The sequence below is a fragment of the Canis aureus genome, chromosome 20, assembly GCF_053574225.1.
Source record: "Canis aureus isolate CA01 chromosome 20, VMU_Caureus_v.1.0, whole genome shotgun sequence".
Classification (NCBI taxonomy): domain Eukaryota; kingdom Metazoa; phylum Chordata; class Mammalia; order Carnivora; family Canidae; genus Canis; species Canis aureus.
In genome coordinates this window covers 32266642-32284695 of record NC_135630.1, presented here as the reverse complement: position 1 = coordinate 32284695, position 18054 = coordinate 32266642, and the positions used below count along the sequence as shown (strand labels likewise).

General features: G+C 38.0%; 1 protein-coding gene across 1 annotated transcript in view; it reads left to right on the top strand.

The window, feature by feature from the left end:
- The window catches only part of CNTNAP5 (contactin associated protein family member 5), a 796713-nt gene that overhangs the window by 727769 nt on the left and 50890 nt on the right, over positions 1-18054 (top strand). Inside the window, exon 20 of the mRNA XM_077861335.1 lies at positions 16176-16306. Coding sequence (XP_077717461.1) covers positions 16176-16306 — 131 coding nt within the window. The remainder of the gene's footprint in view (positions 1-16175; positions 16307-18054) is intronic.

Sequence of the window (18054 nt, the reverse complement as noted above, 5' to 3'; positions counted from 1 at the left end):
CCAAGTGCCCTCCTATGCAGAAAATACCATTAGTATCATCCCAAATCACAGATGATGGAGCTGAGACAGAGCAGGTTTACGTAAATTGCTGACAAAGTCACAGCCAAGATTTGCATCAGATAATTCCACTCAAAAGTCTCAATTCTTCACTATTGATATCTAGACATTAGCTTTGAGAGGTTCTCAGTCTAGAGCCTGAAGTCTAGTGTCTTAATTCAAACAAAGCCCTCCTACACACACACACACACACACACACACACACACACACACGTGATGTTTCCCTTAAAAACGAATTTTTAGACAATTGACTTTGTTGTTTCATTTCGCCAGCTGTACTTTCTCTGAAGAGTTGAATTTACTGAGCACGAATCCCCAGGGAGAAATGGCTAATTAAGGCACAGGCTTCCTAGCCAGCTGTTGCATGCAGAGAGAGGTAGTTTGTGTTTAAATATCCAGGCTGTAAAGGGGAGGTGAGGCAGCAGAAGGCCTCTGCAAGCTGCCAGGAGGTATTTCCTGTTGAATGGCACTGGAGGCAGGGACTGACACAGCGCAATCTGTAAGTAACAGGACAGTGGACTCCTCTAAATCATGTCAAGGAAGCTCTGGGCAGCACTGTAACCATGGATTCAAGTACACTATGGCATTGAAGGTGCCACTTAGATATCCAGCAGGTATCTCCTCCATACCTTCCTCTGTTGTGCTTGCTTTCAAGATATCGTTAAAATGACTCACAATTAATACCTACTCTGAAGAGTTATTGCGGGGATTAAATAGCAGTGCATCCAACAGAGAGCATAATTAATGTGACTTTTATCTATTCCTATATAAATACAAATATAATCGGACTGTGCGTACTGTTTTAGAAATATTCTTTAATATTGTATTGTGGAATCTTTCCATATAGTTATATACTAGCAGATAAATTGTATTAGATGATAACTTGTTCGCATCTTTCCTATGTTTGAATATTAACATTGATTTTAATGTTTTACTGGTTTTTTTTTTTTTTTGAAGGCTATGATGAATTACTTACTACTGAATCTTGGGGCCTCAACTATTGCCTTGGGTAATTGCTCATTCTACGTGTATGCATATTTTTTAAGGCTTCACATATACGCTGCCAGATTGTCAAAGGTGCTGCAGATCTTGGTACACATGACACCCCTGGCCAAGCTCCTAGAATGCAGAGGGACTTGCCTCTGGTTGAGCATCCTCTGGGATGGCAACATCCAGATCCACACATAGTATTAGGGAGTCTAAAAATCATAAAATCAAACCCTGGTGTGGCATTTAGCACCACTTTGTCCCCAGTCATGGAACTAGATGTCTGGCTTCTGAAAATTGGTATTTGCTGAATGTCTGTTATATGGTGTGTAAGGCTAGAGCCTACAATACTGGGTTGTTTGTTTTTCTTTCTCAAAATCTAATGAGATATCTGCAGAATAGATACTGATATTGTTATTCTGCTTTGGGGAACAGAGAGATTAGGTGACTTGCTAAAGCCCACATGGTAAAGAATGGTTGCCTAATTCTTTCTATGTGATTGACCTAACACAGCTGTACCAAGAAGCTTCATCTCTTGCCCCAGATCACAAATGCTGGTATTAATAAGGAGGACACTAATATCATGGCAAGCACATTGACTTTGCACTCTCCCAGTTAGAAAAGTAACACCTCCGTCCTTCTTTCAATTGAAAGCATATCAGAGAGAGGAAGGGGAGTTGGAACAGAGGTGGGTAGCCCATGGTAGGTGACTTCAGCTTTGTTCTCTGGTAAGCCAAAGATTTAAGATGGGGAGGGTAGAAAGGAGAATGAAGAGACAGTGGAAAAAATATAGCATTTTCCAAGGGATGAGTATAGGGGGAAAATGCCTATAAACAGATTTAAGAAACTTATTCACCTCAGAACCACAAGCAAGGTTCTGGGGTCATTGGGTGGTTAGCCAAGTGCCCTGTAAAGCTCAGAACTGCACACCATATAGCTCTATGTTAGGAGCAGTACTGAGAAGCTAATAAGTTAGAGCAGATATTTAAATCGTAATATCGTCTAAAAATAAAAGTGGCCTCTAAATTGAAATTGTTTCTGCCACAAACAGCTCACTCCCTTGCAGGTTTTTATTGTATCCATATGTTCAGGTCAAATACCTGTGTGTGCTTTGTGGCCTGTTTATAGAGGGAATAATTGGGACCAGGGATTGGTTTTCTGTTTTGGTTTATGATTCTTCAGAGAATCCTTGGCACGTCTAGTCATGACTATCACTGTCCTTTCTGCCAGTCCTCAAGTGAGACTAGTGGGGTCATTTCTCAAGTCCTGTCATCTTCTGACATGGGAGCTTAATGAAACATGCTGTATCCGTGGTAGCTTCTATCCAGGCTCTTGAGTGCTCTGCAAATGAGTTCTCCCTACATGCATGGAGAGTACACCTTGGGTTTTGTTTTTTTTTTGTTTTTTTGTTTTTGTTTTTGTTTTTTTTTTCTGAAATTGTTTAACTGTCTTCCATGAGTGTCAATGTACAAATACTCTCTTACCCTAAGAGGCCATAATCCTTACTGAAGAGTTATTAATTATACACATACCTAGTGTTTGTATTCCAGCTTTCCCCAGGGAGCTCAAAGCACTTTGCAAATATGAATTGCAAACAATAAATAATGACTTTGACTTCTAAGAAACCTATTTCTGAGGGTTTAAGTCAATGCCTCTCTGAGCATTCTCATAAGAGTGAAGCCCTCCCTTCCGTAGGGCAAGAAATCACTTCCTGTCTTCTGTAAGAAAGAGCAGTGGATTAATTTTACGAAAGTGGAACTGGGATATGTGAGGGGACACTTTGTGATGTTTTAAAAACCAGATACATGACAGCAAGTGGCTTTTGGAAAGAAAACACGGGTTTACACTAATATTGGGCCATCAGAAATTTTCATTAATCAACAATAATGATAAGGGGAGGGGGCATGTAGGCGTGTACAAAGCATGGACTACAATTTGACAATCCCAAGTTAAGTACTGGCTCTGGACACCCGAGTGACTAAATCTCCTCGTTGGCTAAAAGAACTCATTTCTTGCCCAACTGATGGGAGTTATCCAAAATGAAATATGTGCAGTTAAGATGGGCCTATTTAGTTCACAGCGTGCTCTATTTTGAGTCCCTCACCCAGGGAAAGCAGCAGAAAAATTATTTGGGCCATGTTTGGGTTTAGCACAGAATCCAACTGCAATTGAATTAGTATGTAGCAAATGTGATATTTTAGGAACAGTTTTGTTTGCAAAATAGTAAATAAGTAAGAACCACTGGTTGCTTTCTATATAAACCTGCTTCTCCTAGGAAATAATCTGTTCTGAAATTTCCCTTTCATAAAGCAGAAATTTGAACTTGAGATGAGGATCAAGTCTTTCAGAATTCTTTGAGGCTGCTGCCTACCCAGCAATTTGTACACATTCAATTGATATCAATTGGTAATGAGACCAGCTCTCCAGGTGGCTGTTTCAGAGCTCACCACCATTCTTGCTTCTTCCCAATTCCCTGTTGTGTAAATGGAGCTCTTAAATATGGTGCTGCATTAATAGAGCTCTTTGAAGAATCATTTTGCAACAACAAAAATGATGACACAGTATCAAGCCAAGCCAACTAAAATGATGATGATGATGATGATGATGATGATGATGATGATGATGATTCACCCTTTATCCTGATTCCATAAGGAATTCTTGCAAAACAGCTTCAGGAATTACATAATAATCAAAATAATAATTATGACACAAGCTCACATTTATGAATGTCATGTTGCAGATACTTTAAAAGTACTAAATATGGCTTGAATTCACAGAATTTCATGAAGTAAATGTTATAATTGTACTCATTTTGCACCACAGGAAGCGAGGTACTGGGAGTCCATTTGATTTACCCAGGGCCTCACCGATAATATAGAGAGATATTGGGATCTGATCCTGGAAGACTAGCTAATAATAACTATTACTCTGCCCTGCCTCTCAGAAAACATGTTGACAGGCACACAGGCTCAGGATTTGAACTGGGCCACCATGTCATGGAATTCTATAATGATTCTGTCATTGGAAAGGGTAGAGTGTCTTATGAAGGAATACATCTTTTGTTCCCATGCATTATAACCAGACTTTGAACTGGACAGCAATATTCCCAACTTAGGATAAGGCAGTATCTTATCACACATGGCTGACTGAATCTAATTGGGTTATAGTCAACACAACCTCCCTGTCAATGGCTCTTAGCTGTTTATTTCCAGCCAATGCTTTTCTCCAATATTCCAGTTCCCATATTTCTTGCTGTTTGTTGCCATTTTTTCCTTTATATCTTTAATACATCACATAAATTTTAGTAGTTAAAACCTACTTTTTGTTCCATTTTAAGACTTGTCTTTTTTTCTTTCCATATTGCCAGTATTATTAAAGCTATCAATTAATTCCTTAATTCATTAGATGACTATTAATGAACTACTATATACCAGATGCCTTTGATAAGTACTGAAGATCCAGAGGTTGAGTGAAATAGAGAGGACCTCTGTCCTCTTGGATCTTGCATTCCTTTGGAAGAGTCACATATTAATACACTAAGAGAAATAGAATTACAAACTGTGAAGTTTCCTATGAGAAGATGCAGCATATTATGAGAGCTCCTATCAAAACTGGGGGAGGGGTGAAAAAAGGGCATTCCTGGGGGGAGAGATGGTTCTCCTCCAGTAGGAAGGGTGGGTGGGGCCCCCTGGATGGATGGGGTGGATTCCTGTAGAGGAGATACTGGCAGCAGGCACTTTCTTAAGAGGGCAGACAATGTGTGGAGTTGCTGACAGATGGTTCATCTGCCCACAGAGAATGGAGAGTGATATGATAGGGGTCAGCTGAACACAGCACCGTCAGGCCCAGAACCTTATGGTCATGCTTCTTCTCTTTGTCTTCCATTAAATCCTGCTGATTTCAGTGTTGCCTTCTGAAAATTATCTTTTCTCTTATCCAGTCTTGCCTTGACTCTGACTATAGGCCTTTAAATTGCTTTCAGGGCTCCCATCTCTAGCCACCCTAAGGCACTAAGGCCTGGAATTTTTCTCTGCAATTTTTCCAAGATATATCCTACAATATTCTTTCCATTAGAAACTTCACTGACTCCTCAACCATTGCAGTATAGGCCCTGACTTATGAGACAGTGTATACAGACCCTTAGCATCTGGCATAGCCTGCTTTTACATGACGAACTCAACTTCTTGTCAGAAAGTTTCTTGCTTTAACACTCTTCTCTAAACTAGAATGTATTGTCAACCATTGTAGAAGTGTTTGGGGAGCTCTGGAGCTCTTTACTAAATATTGGAAAACACAAATGTGATTATTTTATTTTTCAATCAAGAAAAGCACACTGGTCTCTTTTTCAGTGTTTCCATAAGTGAACAAATATACTGATGTCTTGAAAAAATAACATTAGCTTTCTTTGTATGTACAGGTTTTCTGAAATGCATTCATTCTTTCATTTGGTAGGTATTTCAGCAGCTCTTACTGTGACATAAGAATGGTGGAGGAAAAACTTTAAAGGATGTGAACCTCTTTTGCGTGGAATATAAGACTACAGGAGGGCTTTGGGGAGATATAGCTAAAAGGTTGAGATAAGATTAGGTGATATAAGTATCTGGACCTGATTATGTTGACAGGTATGGAGGGTTCTTCACAGTGAGGTAAAGCTGTCAGGCATGATGAAGGAAGGTAAATTTGATATTAATACAGGGGAAAGTGCTAGAGAAAAGGTGGTCAGTAGGTCATGTATGGCTCAGGCATTGTAGAATATTGGAGGAATGTCCTTGAATAAAGGGCCACCTTTCCACCCGTTACATGCTCCCATCAAGGCTGGGACATTTCCTTTAGGAACTGTTTTATTCATAAATTTAGGTTTACTTTCCATCCTCACTGGGAGGTATAAGCTCCATGAGAGGAGAATCCTTGGCTGTCCAGTCCTAGTGCCCAGCAAAAAATAGATAAATGAATGAATGAATGAATGAATGAATGAATGAATACATACATACATACATACCTAAATAAATAATAAAAAAATTTGCAAAGTAGCAGAGTAGGCAGTCAATAGGCAAAAATGTGGAGTCTTAACTACACAGCCTCAGATGTTTTTTTTTTTTCCTCCAAGGACTATTATTAATATTTACTCCTATTTTTTTTCTCTCATAGGACTACGATAGAACCTTCATTATCTCAGTAGAGGGCAAAGACTCGTATCTTTTCTCTTCAGTGCATATATAATGTGTATATATTTTTTTGATAGATTAACCTGAGTAGTTGAGCAAGGGTATGCCATATGTCTAAGCATACGTGAGTGAGAGGGTTTGCGTATGTTACTATGGGGAGAGATGTCTTTATCATTATTTCATTTCTGTTATACTTCATATTTAGAAAAAAAGGGGTTGAGGAGAAAAAAAGTATTCTGCGCTGCTATTCTAGTCTCTTCTCTCCATTCTGTCTCGGATCAGGAGGTGAGAACCTTCTCCAGCTTACCTACCTCAAATCCATGGTGGCAAGGAAATACAGTAGAAAGGCCTTGGCTTCAAAGCCTTGTATTGCAACTGAGACTTAAGGTACATTTTTAACTTCCCTGAGATTTCTCATTTGTAACAAAAATAATGACTATTCCAAACTGTCATGTCATAGGCTCTGACCCAGGGAAGTGGCCGGTTCCTCTTAGGGATGGGGCAGGAATCTTGGGAAAGGGTTTTGGGGAGGAGCCAGAAACAAGATCTTCAAGCCTGGATGAAGATCCCCACGAGGGACATCCCCAAATGCAAGTGAAGCGCCCCACATAAATGCACAAGAGCTTTCACAAGGAGTGTCCCAGGATAGGCACTTGGTTAACTTCTTATTTATCCTCTTCTTTGAGCTCATTTCTCAGACACAAATGACCATCTCCATGGCTAGGGCCCCATGTTTGAATAAGAAAGACTAAGGGATCCCTAAGGGAGAACATCCTGGATGTGGCCTTCACTTCTGAACCGTTGGGAGTCCCCGTTGGAGGACCCCTACCAGGCAGGAAAGGCCTCCATGTGATTGTCTCTGTGCCATTAAACAGGATCCTGTGGTTATATCTTGATGACTTTGCATTGTGAAAAGTGCCTGAAGTTATTCAGAGCTAGTTACACTATTTGTTAATGATTTTAGAAAATGGTTTAGGAAATCATCTCTAATTGACCATCATTTATATTTTCATTTATGGAAGTGCCTGAAGCCAGCACTGACTGCTCTGCAATTTCTGTACTTGGCAGGCTGCATGGCACTGACAGGCATCAGGAAAACACAAAAGCCCAGGCATGTGGGTGCTGTTCAGACCATGCTACACCTTTCATTTCTTTAAGTTTTAACGAATCATCATCCTATGCTCAACATTTTTCTTAACATTCCTTCTTCATCATTTCCAAGTGGTGTGCACAGTATTAGATGCCCAGAATACTTTCAGACTTGATTATTCAATGCAGGTTGGCTCAGCTCCCCATCATATGGATGTATTTGTGCTGTGGTCAATCATGCTAGCCCAGTCCCTGGAATGACATCATTAGAAAATGTATCAGAGCTGTCATCTGGAGCAGTGCTTTTGAACCTAGCTTAATAAATAACATTTAGAAAAGGCAAAATTATGATTTGAAGAAATAATGGCTTCATAGAGGTAATGGTTTCCTTAAGGAACAAAAGGTTTACATCTTAAATTCATTATCTTCTGCTTATTCTCCATGGGTACACCTGCATTCCATCTAACCACAGACACGCACACCCTCCTCTTTTTCTTCTCCCTGCTATTTCCTCTTTTTTCATCTTTTCTTCCCCTTGTCTGCGTGACTAAGTTTTATGTGTTCTTTATGACTCCAATTCGGGGATCATCACCACTAGCAAACATTCTCTGATTTTCCAGTTTTCTTACCTGGACAGATGCATTTCCAGAATTTGTCTTCACTATACCCTGTGCTATACTAGTCTTCGCATGGTCCTGGGTCACTTAGTAGGCTGTTCATGCTTTGTCTTTCTTCTCTGAGCCGGTGTTCATAACACCATTCCTGGAACATCATGGCGTGGCCCTACTGTCTGCTGCACATTGACGGAAGGCCTGCTTATGTGGAGCTCCATACTGGGCACTATGAGAGATGGAAAGAAATATTTATAGCTCCTAGTTAGAGAGAAGTACAAACTCTCAGTGGCATTTTAGCCAATCCAATAACAAGTCACAAATGGTGACCCAAGATTTCTGTGGATTTGATCCTTTTTACTGTCAGTACCTGTTGTTATCAAAATTTTTTTAATATTCAAAAATACATGCACAGCTAACATTAGTTCCAAATAGTGTAAAGTTTTAAGCACCATGATCAAAAGCATCTATATTCAAAAGCAATTGGATCATAAAAAGTGAACATAAAATTTACAAAGCCGCCTCATCCTGAATACTTTAAAGACTAATTACTATGTTGAGTTCTAATGACTATTGCCTACAAACCCCATAAATCATATACAAATAAGAGGAAAGGGTTTTTTAAATGTAAGTGAACTCTAATTGGGTCTCAGCAGAAAGGAAAATAGATCTTTAGTAGCTCAATGAAATTTCTAAGCACATAAAGCACCAGCCAGTGTTTCCCATGGAGTTTTGTGGTCTGTGCCTTGTACACATGTTGTAAAGACTGAATTTAGAGAACAAACCTGAGCCAGAGGAATCCATTTGGTTTCATTCCTTTATATCATTTGAAAAATAAAAATTAAAAAAATAAGTAATTAATTTTGTAATTCAGTGTATTTTTCTTTTGTTGGAAAGAGGCTGACATCCCATAATGTAGACCATAAGGAAAAAAGGAGTTTGGGCACAGGGCCATGTAAGAGGGCAGTTGGTCTGCCTTTATTCCCAGTAATGGGACTCTTTTGCTATGCAAATGACTTTTGAATTAAAGGTAAGGCAGGTTGTGGAATATTTTGTGCAAACATAAACAGAAGCACTGAAATAGAAGAAGATAATTGTTACTTATTAAGGTGCTTACAATAGGGCTGAAAGAAGCAAACCAGAACCCATCACCGAATAAGCTGGAGGATTTGGTACCTGTTTATGACTTCCTCTGAGAGTTTTCAAGGTTGTTTTTGAATAAGAAATGAATTGAGCCCTAGAAAACCATCATAGCTGAGTAGATCTGGGAATGCTCAACGCATTGCAGTTACTGACTCATGAGAAATTCTCAAATAGCTGAGAATTTTTTTTTTTAAGGATAGCTGATTCTTTTCACTTCTAATCTCTCTTCACCTTGCCCAAGATAGTATTAAGAAGAACAACCTTAATGTTTAACTTTGCCATGAAAATCTACTTTATCTTCCATGGGGTTTGCAATTCTTTTAGTATCAATGTCTCCTTTTTCCAAAAAGCTTTAAAATTTAAGATATTTTTTGTTTTAATTTAGGGACATTTCATTAAATTTAGCATTCAGTTATGCATGCAGTGATTTGAGAACAAGCTCTGGACAATTGAGTTTGGCTTCAGAGTGGCCACAAATTGGTTTTTAATGTTTTATCTGTGAAATATGGCAAGTAGGATTATCATGCAAATATATGCCTTTATCCAAAGGGCTTTATTTTTATATGGTGCGCCCTAAGGAAGAGATGCAAAGTATGGCTGCTACCCTACAGAGAAATTCAGATTACAATTAGATTAAAGGGAAGATCTGTATGAAATGACTGATATCTAAATGTCCAACCAGATTAGACAAACTACATTCTCTTTACATGTAAAATTAGTGTAAAATATTAATGTATATGTCATAATTTTTGAGATATAAAGGTGAAATATGAAAAAAAAGTTTAGACAATCCCTAGAACAAAATAGGCAGGTGATGATATTTTAATACTACTGATTATATGCATAACAATAACATTTCTAGCTGTAACAGTGACTATTGAAATTATCATGATCGACTCTTAAAAATTGATTTCATTAGAAATGTTTAAGCATAAGTGAGATAAAAGAAATATTTTTTCATATATCACCAAACTTACCTATCCACTCATTCAGCCTATTAAAAAAAAATCAGTGAATATTTAATGCCTTCCTTCCTCCTTATTATATGCTAGACATTTTTTTCTCAACACTGAGAATACCTTGGGAAAAAATACAGATAAATTTCTGTTATCATGGAGCTTATAATTAAATGAATGATGAAAATTACTGAACGAGTTTAAAAATGTATGACTTAAGAAAAGAACAGAATGGTGATAAGTACTGTAAAAACCAGTTATTTGAAAAACCAGACATTTCTACAATGTCTGACTAAAATATCTGTAAGGAATATTTTTACCTAGTGACTCAGAATGAGTTTATGATTTTGTGTGACTGAAACAATATTTCCCGTAAGTATACTGAATCATATTCATATCTTCTGTTCTAGACTCTTCCATTTTATTAACTCTGCCTTTATGCAACTTACATTCTAGTACAGGGAGATAGACAATAAATAATAAATGTAACAATAAGGAAAATGTTACAAGGTTATGAGTTCTGTTGGGGGGGAAGCAGAGTAAAGAGGTCAGGAATATGTATAAGTAAGGTGAAGTTCTCACAGTTTTCAACATGACTATCAGAGAACTCTTTAAGCAGGTGGTATTTGAGCAGAAATTTGGAGGATTTGTGGGATGGGGGATTGTTTGTTGGGGATCCATGTATATATCCAGAGAAGAGCATTCCAGGCAAAGAAAACAGGGAATACAAAGTCTGAGACAGTTGTATGATTGTTGTTTAAGAACTATTAAGAGAAGCATTGTGACTGGACCCCAGTGAGAAGGCAAAATGGAGTAGATGATGAGGAAAAAGAAGTAATGAAAGCCTTAGGACCCTATAATCACAACAAAGGTATCTCCTTCTACTCTGGGTAAGATGGGGAGTTATTAAAGAGCTTTGAGCAGGGGAGTAGTAGATCTGATTGATACTGATTTATATGATTTACACATCTGATTTGTTTATAACAGGATTGTTTTACATGCTCTGGTAAGAATCCTTTATAAGGGGCTAAAGCTAGAAAAGGCATAATTAGGAGGCTATTGAAATAATCTGGGTGAGAAATGCTGGCTGTTTGGATGAGGGTGGCAGTAATAGAACTGGTGGGAGGTAAAGAAATAGTTGGAGTAAGGACATATTTTGGAGTAAGGGTGTATAAAAGTATGCCATACCCTACTGGAAATAGGGTATGAAACAAAGAGACATCAGGGGTGATTCTAAGATTTTTGGTCAATCATCTGGAAGTATAGGCTTACTAGTACTTAAGGTGAGAAGTTATGGAAGGAATGATTTAGAAAAGAGGATCATAAATTCAGGCATATTAATGTTTGAAGTTATTAGGCATTCAGGTAGAGATGTTGAGAAGATAATTGTATAGAGGAGACTGCAGGTATGGGGAGAAGATCAATATGGAGATATAAATTTGGAATTGATCTACATTTAGGTAATGTACTGCTTTCAGTAGTGTCCCTCCAAATTCACCTAAGAACTTCAGAATTTGATTTTATGTAGAAACAGTGTCTTACCACAACTAATTGGTTAAGATAAAGTCATGCTGGATTATAGTGGATCCTAAATCAAATTACTGGTGTCTTTATAAGGAGAAGAGATGTTGATACACAGACTTAGAGACACATGGATACATGCAGAGAGCAGGACATGTGACATGACAGTAGAGGCAGAGATTGAAATGATGCAACTATAAACCAAGGAAAACCAAAGATTGTCAGATCCCAGCAGAAACTAGGAAGAGGCAGGAAAGATTTTCCCCTGTGGAAATGCTGACACTTTGATTTCAAACTTCTAACTTCCAGAATTATGTGTAACAGCAATTCTAGGAAACCAAAAAGATAATAGTGAAACCATAATACTGGATGAGATGGTCAAGAGAGTAAGAGTTGATAGAGAAAAGTCCATAGACTGAGCCCTCGGACTTCAACATCAAGAGGGCAAGGAGAAATAGAGGAACTAGTCATGCAGAAGGATGGGCCAATTAAGAAGGAAGGAAAGCAGGAGAGAGAATGTTCTAGAAGCTAAGCGAAGAATTTTACAGAAAAGAGAGTGACTGTATAGAATGTTAAAGAGACTTAAGATGGGGATTTTGAGTGGAAATTTGGTTTAGCAACTTGAAGGTCATTGATGACTTTACCAATAGAAGTTTTTGGTAGAGACCTAGAGCTAAAATCCTACTGGAAGGATTTTAAAAGTAGATGAAAGAGAGGAATTGGACATAGGAAATATAGATAAAACCTCAGGAGTTTTATCATAGACCAGAAGAGAACAGAGAAATATAGCAATAGCTACGGTTAAGAAGGTTGAAGAGTTTTCTTTTCTTTTCATTTTTCCCCCTTTAAGATAGGAAAAATGCTAATGGAAATGTAATACAGAGGATGAAACAAAAAAATTGTAAAGGAAGGGGGATGTTTCCTGACTGATGTCTTGAAGTACATGAGAAGGATGAAAAGGAATGCATAAAATGATATTAGGTGAGATCGTGGACAGTTTATCAAAGTAAAGAAAAAAAGTAGAACATACGGGTTTAGAAAGTGATAGTTTAGTAAATATGGTAGCAGGAGGTTGTGGGAGTTCTTTTCTGGTTGCTTCAATTTTGTTGGAGGATGGGAGGCATCAGCTGAAAGTTGGGAAGAAGGCAGAGTTGGGGGCCAGAGGACAGAAGAGAAGACATTAAAGAACTGTCTAACCCATCAAGTGCACTGAGACAGAGATGATGCAAGAAAGACCCACTTGAAGTTGTGGACAAATCTGAAGTGGCCTACCAGCAGTATACATGGTTTGTATTGTCTTCTGCCAGCTAAACCTGGCAGGAGTAGAGACTGTGTAGGTTGCATTTTAGTAGTTACAGTTCTGCGAAACAAATATGTCCATTCAGTAAAGAGTGGCCAAGGGAATTAAGACCCTGTGAAGGAGGATGATTTACAGGCAGTTTGAGCTAGGTCAGGAGAAAAAAGAGGATATGAAGGGGTTGAGAAACATCAAGTAGTTGGTGAGATTGCTTCTTACACTAGGGATTTGGGGAATCCAGGCGTTAAAAGAAGGGAGCCAGAAAGGGAGGAGGTTGTATTCAGGGAGTGAGACACTTTCCTTGCAGTTATGGAGGGGTTGTAATTATTAGTAATAGCAAATACCAAATTCTGATATTGATTCCATGATGCACTGATCATTCATGACTAGCAGTTTCGGAAAACATTGTTCCATGGAGGTGCCGAGGTAGGTTTGTATGGATATAAAAAGCATGACTGCATGGATCACTTCTGATCCATGAATGAGGAGAGACTTTCTGGCAATGATCTGTATGAGGAGCATTCCAGATGGTGAGAAAACTAAATGTAAGACTCTAATGCAGGAGTGAACTTGTCACATTGGGGATTATGAAGCAGGTCAATAGTGGTCAGAGCTTAGTGAGCAGGAGCAAATGTGGAATGCAATAAGATCAAAGAGGTGTAGAAGAAGATCAAAAACATCTTGAAGGCCATGGCAAATAATTTGGATTTTATTCTAAGTGCACTTAGGAGTTATTAAAATCTTTTAATCAGTGGAACCAAAATTTCAAGTGTATTTCAACTGCTATGTAGAGAATGGATGGGTATGGGATAAGAGGAGTTAAGACTAGAATCTGGGAGAGGACTTCAGATGTGTTGCAATAGTCCACATGAGAGTTGGTGATGGATTGAATGAGGTTGTGGTGGTTGATCTAGAAAGAATCTTGGAATGCAGAATTTACTTTGTAGAGACCAGATAGCTGCTGATGACTTGGGTATGCATTATGTGTGTAGGGGTACTAGCAAAGGAAACCAACAAAACAAGGAGTTTTGACATAAGCAACCAGTGGATGGGTATTGCTACTGAGGGGGGCAGTGAAGACAGAAGAGAAGTCTAATTGAAAGAAAGAAGGAAAGAAAAAGAAAAGAGAAAAAAAGGAAGGAAGGAAGGAAGGAAGGAAGGAAGGAAGGAAGGAAGGAAGGAAGGAAGGAAGGAAGGAAGGAGGAAGGAAGAAGGAAGGAAGGAAGGAAGGAAGGAAGGAAGGAAGGAAGGAAGGAAGGAAGAAGGAAGGAAGGAAGGAAGGAAGGAAGGAAGGAAGGAAGGAAGGAAGGAAGAAAGAAAGAAAGAAAGAAAGAAAGAAAGAAAGAAAGAAAGAAAGAAAGAAAAAGAAAGAAAGAAAGAAGAAAGAAAGAGAAAGAAAGAAAAAGAAAGAAAAAGAAAGAAAGAAGAAAGAAAAGAAAGAAAGAGAAAGAAAGAAAGAAAAAGAAAGAAAGAAAGAAAGAAAGAAAGAAAGAAAGAAAGAAAGAAAGAAAGAAAGAAAGAAAGAATATCTTTAGTACAGGGTCAAATGTCTAAAAGTAGGCATCTGTGGTTTTGTCTTTGCTTTCAACTAGGTTATAAAACTCTTAAAAATAGAACTATAATATTGTAACTGTTTATTTAGTATCTGACACACAGTGAGTAATTTTTAGCTTATAATTTTGGTGGAGTGGTAATAAAATTCTCCAGAGTAGATATTTTATTCAACAAATGTCTTCTGGAGATTTACGATAGCAAACCACATGTTATACTTTGTAGACACAAAGATGAATAAGCAGCTATCCCTCCTAGGGGACCTTAAATTCAAGAAAAAAAAAAAGACAAGATAAACATGATAAATTGAGTCTGTTACTAAAAGCGAGCACAGTGGTAACATAATACAATAAAAGATTATGTCAGACTTAAGGGTTAGTGAAGACCTGGTTCATAGGAGATGGGTTTTAAAGAATGAGGAGGAGGTTGCCAGGCAGATGAGGAGGCAGAGGAAAAGAAATACACACAGTGGTAAAGAGGAACATTATTTGGGGAGATGCTGAGTGTTCAGGTGTGATTCAGATATGAGTAAGATGTACATGATAAAATTGGAAAGGTAAAAAATAAATAAATAAATAAATAAATAAATAAATAAATAAATAAATAAATAAATGGCTTTGTACATCAGGCTAAGAAGTTGGAATATATCATGTAGTATTAAGGAGGCTTGGAATTTTTTTAAGTGCGAGAGTCACATGTCCAAATATGTGTTACAATACACTAATGGCAGTGTAGAAGACAGTAGAGTAAGAGGACTGGAAAAGTGGGAACTGGTTAAATAAAATAAAACAAAATGATGTTTTTGAATAATTGAGATGCAAGAATCTTTAAGGCCCAACTTAAGGATTTTAACTGGATATTACTTAGACTTTTTAATTTTCAGTTTCTACTTCATATTTTCCACTTTTATGAGTAGACAATTGTCAAGAAGGACATGAATAATAAAATTAATGAAATGAAAATCAAAACACCAAGATTCTTAGAATTAGAAGGAATCTGGAAGAGCATGCTACCCAACAGCCCACTAGTGCACATGATGGGTGTTTCCTTAAAATAGGCTGGCTTTGGCCAGGTCCCCTTGCCCTACACCTACATATTTCCACCACTATCCTGGTTCAACTCCTCTCAGTACTAAATATGCTACTGCTACAGAGCTATTATTTATATTTAGGTGGTAAAAACCCAAATAATAATAATTGGGCAACAATATTTGGGAATATGCAACAGTCAGAGCCAGAAAGAGAGAGCAAATCAGAAAAACCAGCATTAGCTGTTCTTATATCAGCTGACTCTATTGTGTATTGGTCTCGTAGACCAAACATGTTTCTTCTAATCTGGCTTAGATTATTTTATAATCTTATTTTGCATTATGTATTCTGAAATGCCATAAAGGCAATAGGAAGAAAAGGAATTCTAGGAAGTAGAAAGAATTAAAGAGAGAATGGAAAGGATTCTATTTTATCGAAGTTTTCACAATTCAATTACAAAATAGACCTGTGGCTGTTATATTTTCCAGTCTGGCATTGTGGTTTCTGATCTCTCTCTCTCTCTCTCTCTCTCTCTCTCTCTCTCACACACACACACACACACACACATACACGCACACACAGGATTTTGCACCTATACTTAGTCCATATGGACCCAGATGCTATAGTAATAGCATATGTGAATACCTTTTTAAAACTTGAATAATAAACCCTAGAAAATAGTAACGATCAACTAAAAGACAATTCTATCAAATTTTTGCATTTTATGAATCCTATGTTTAATTCTAATTTCTAATATATATTTTTTCAAGGAAGCTTACAGGTTCGCTATCAGCTAAGCAAGGAAGAAACCCAAGTTTTCAATATTGATGCAGAGAACTTTGCCAACAGAAGGATGCACCATTTGAAGATTAACCGGGAAGGAAGAGAGCTTGCTATTCAGGTACCTTACTTCTCTTCTCATTCAGCCAAATGTGCTTTGACTGTTCAGCAAAATTTTCTGAGCTTCTACTCTGATCCATGTATGCATCCAAGTTCCGGGGATATATATTAAGTACACTTGACTCCAGCCTTTGAAGAACTAGACAAAGTGAACTACAGTGTGTTCCCCACTTTCTACCAGCATCAACATCACCTGAGACCTTGCTAGAAATGCAGATTTGTGGGCATTACATCAGATTACTTAAGACATTTTTGCAAGGGAGGTACCAGATGATCAGAAGCCTAATCAAGTTTGATAATCTTGAAATGGAGTCTAAAAGGAAGACACACAGCTGAAGAGGAAATTATAAGAAACTGGCGAGGGCTAGGGTAGAAATGTGCACAGGTGATATGGGAGCACAGGGGAGGGCATTCAATATTTGTTTCTTGGAGAAAGTTAAGAATAAACTGAGTCTTTAAGGTGAGTAGGAATTGGCTAAGTGAAGAAGAGAGAAAGAAATACTCTGATGGTTAGTCCATGTGAGAAGCAAAGATGTCCAGAAGAGCAGAGCAGGTGGCAGGTACTCTGGAATTCCAGGGGTCTTGGTATAGACAACAGGGAGCAGGTGAGGGCACATCACAACAGAGAATTGGCAGAGTCCAGATCATCCTATTCAGAATCATGACTTCAAGTGAGCTCTTCATCTGACCAACAATCAGTTCTTATGTGTTTAATCTATTACTCTCTTGATCGCCTGGATGATAATTTTAAACTCCTTCTTTCTCCTTATAGCCCAACAATTACAACCCCATCTTCACTTGTACAAGATGACTTTGTTTTCTTCCTTCTTGTGATAAATGTAGCATTCAGAAGAGAATACCTGCACACTCTCTCACCACCACATTAACCCACTCACCTGCATTGGTGTCTGGGCAGTCTGTCTCCCTCATGTTGATGAATATGAGCAGGCAGGGCTTCTAGCTAAGGCTGAACACACCAGTTGTAGGCCTGGTCTCATACCCCACTCAAGAACATCACTCCAGCATCTAGATCTTCCCCTCCCTTGTCAACATTCCCCAGTTCGGTTGAATGACTTCCTAAAACATAAACACACAAGGATTTCATGCATTAGGAACATAACTACAATACAACGCAACACAATACAACATGATAGAAAACATTCTTTAGGTCAGAGAAGGAAACCTCTCTCTTATGACTTCATATACTGCCCCATTTTCTCTTTCAGTTTATTGCCCACGTACTTGGGAATGTTTATATATTTGGTTTTCCAAATTCCCCTTACTTTTTCTTAAACCTGCACCAATGAAGGATTTGTCACTATGCTGGAGTAAAATTATACTTCTCAAGACACCAGTGATCTTCAAGAATCTAGCAATCCTTTCCTTACTTGTCTTCTCACTGGCATTTGACACAGTGATACCTCTGCTTTTGAGACACATTCTTATTTGACTTGTAGAATACCACTCTCACCTGTTTCTTCTGCATCTCTTTTGTTACCTTCTTGTCATTATCTGAACTAGAGCATCCCAGGACTCATCTTCACATTCCTTTTATTTTGAGTTTATACTCATTCCATGTCTAATGTGATTCAGACTCACATCTTTAAATGCCATGGAATGCTAATTAGTTAATTCCAAAGGTACATCTAACTCCAGTGCATTCTCTGAATTCCAGACCTATCTCTCATTGCCTACATGGTATATCTCTTTGAATGTCTATTGGGCATCTTAAACATTACATATTTTGCA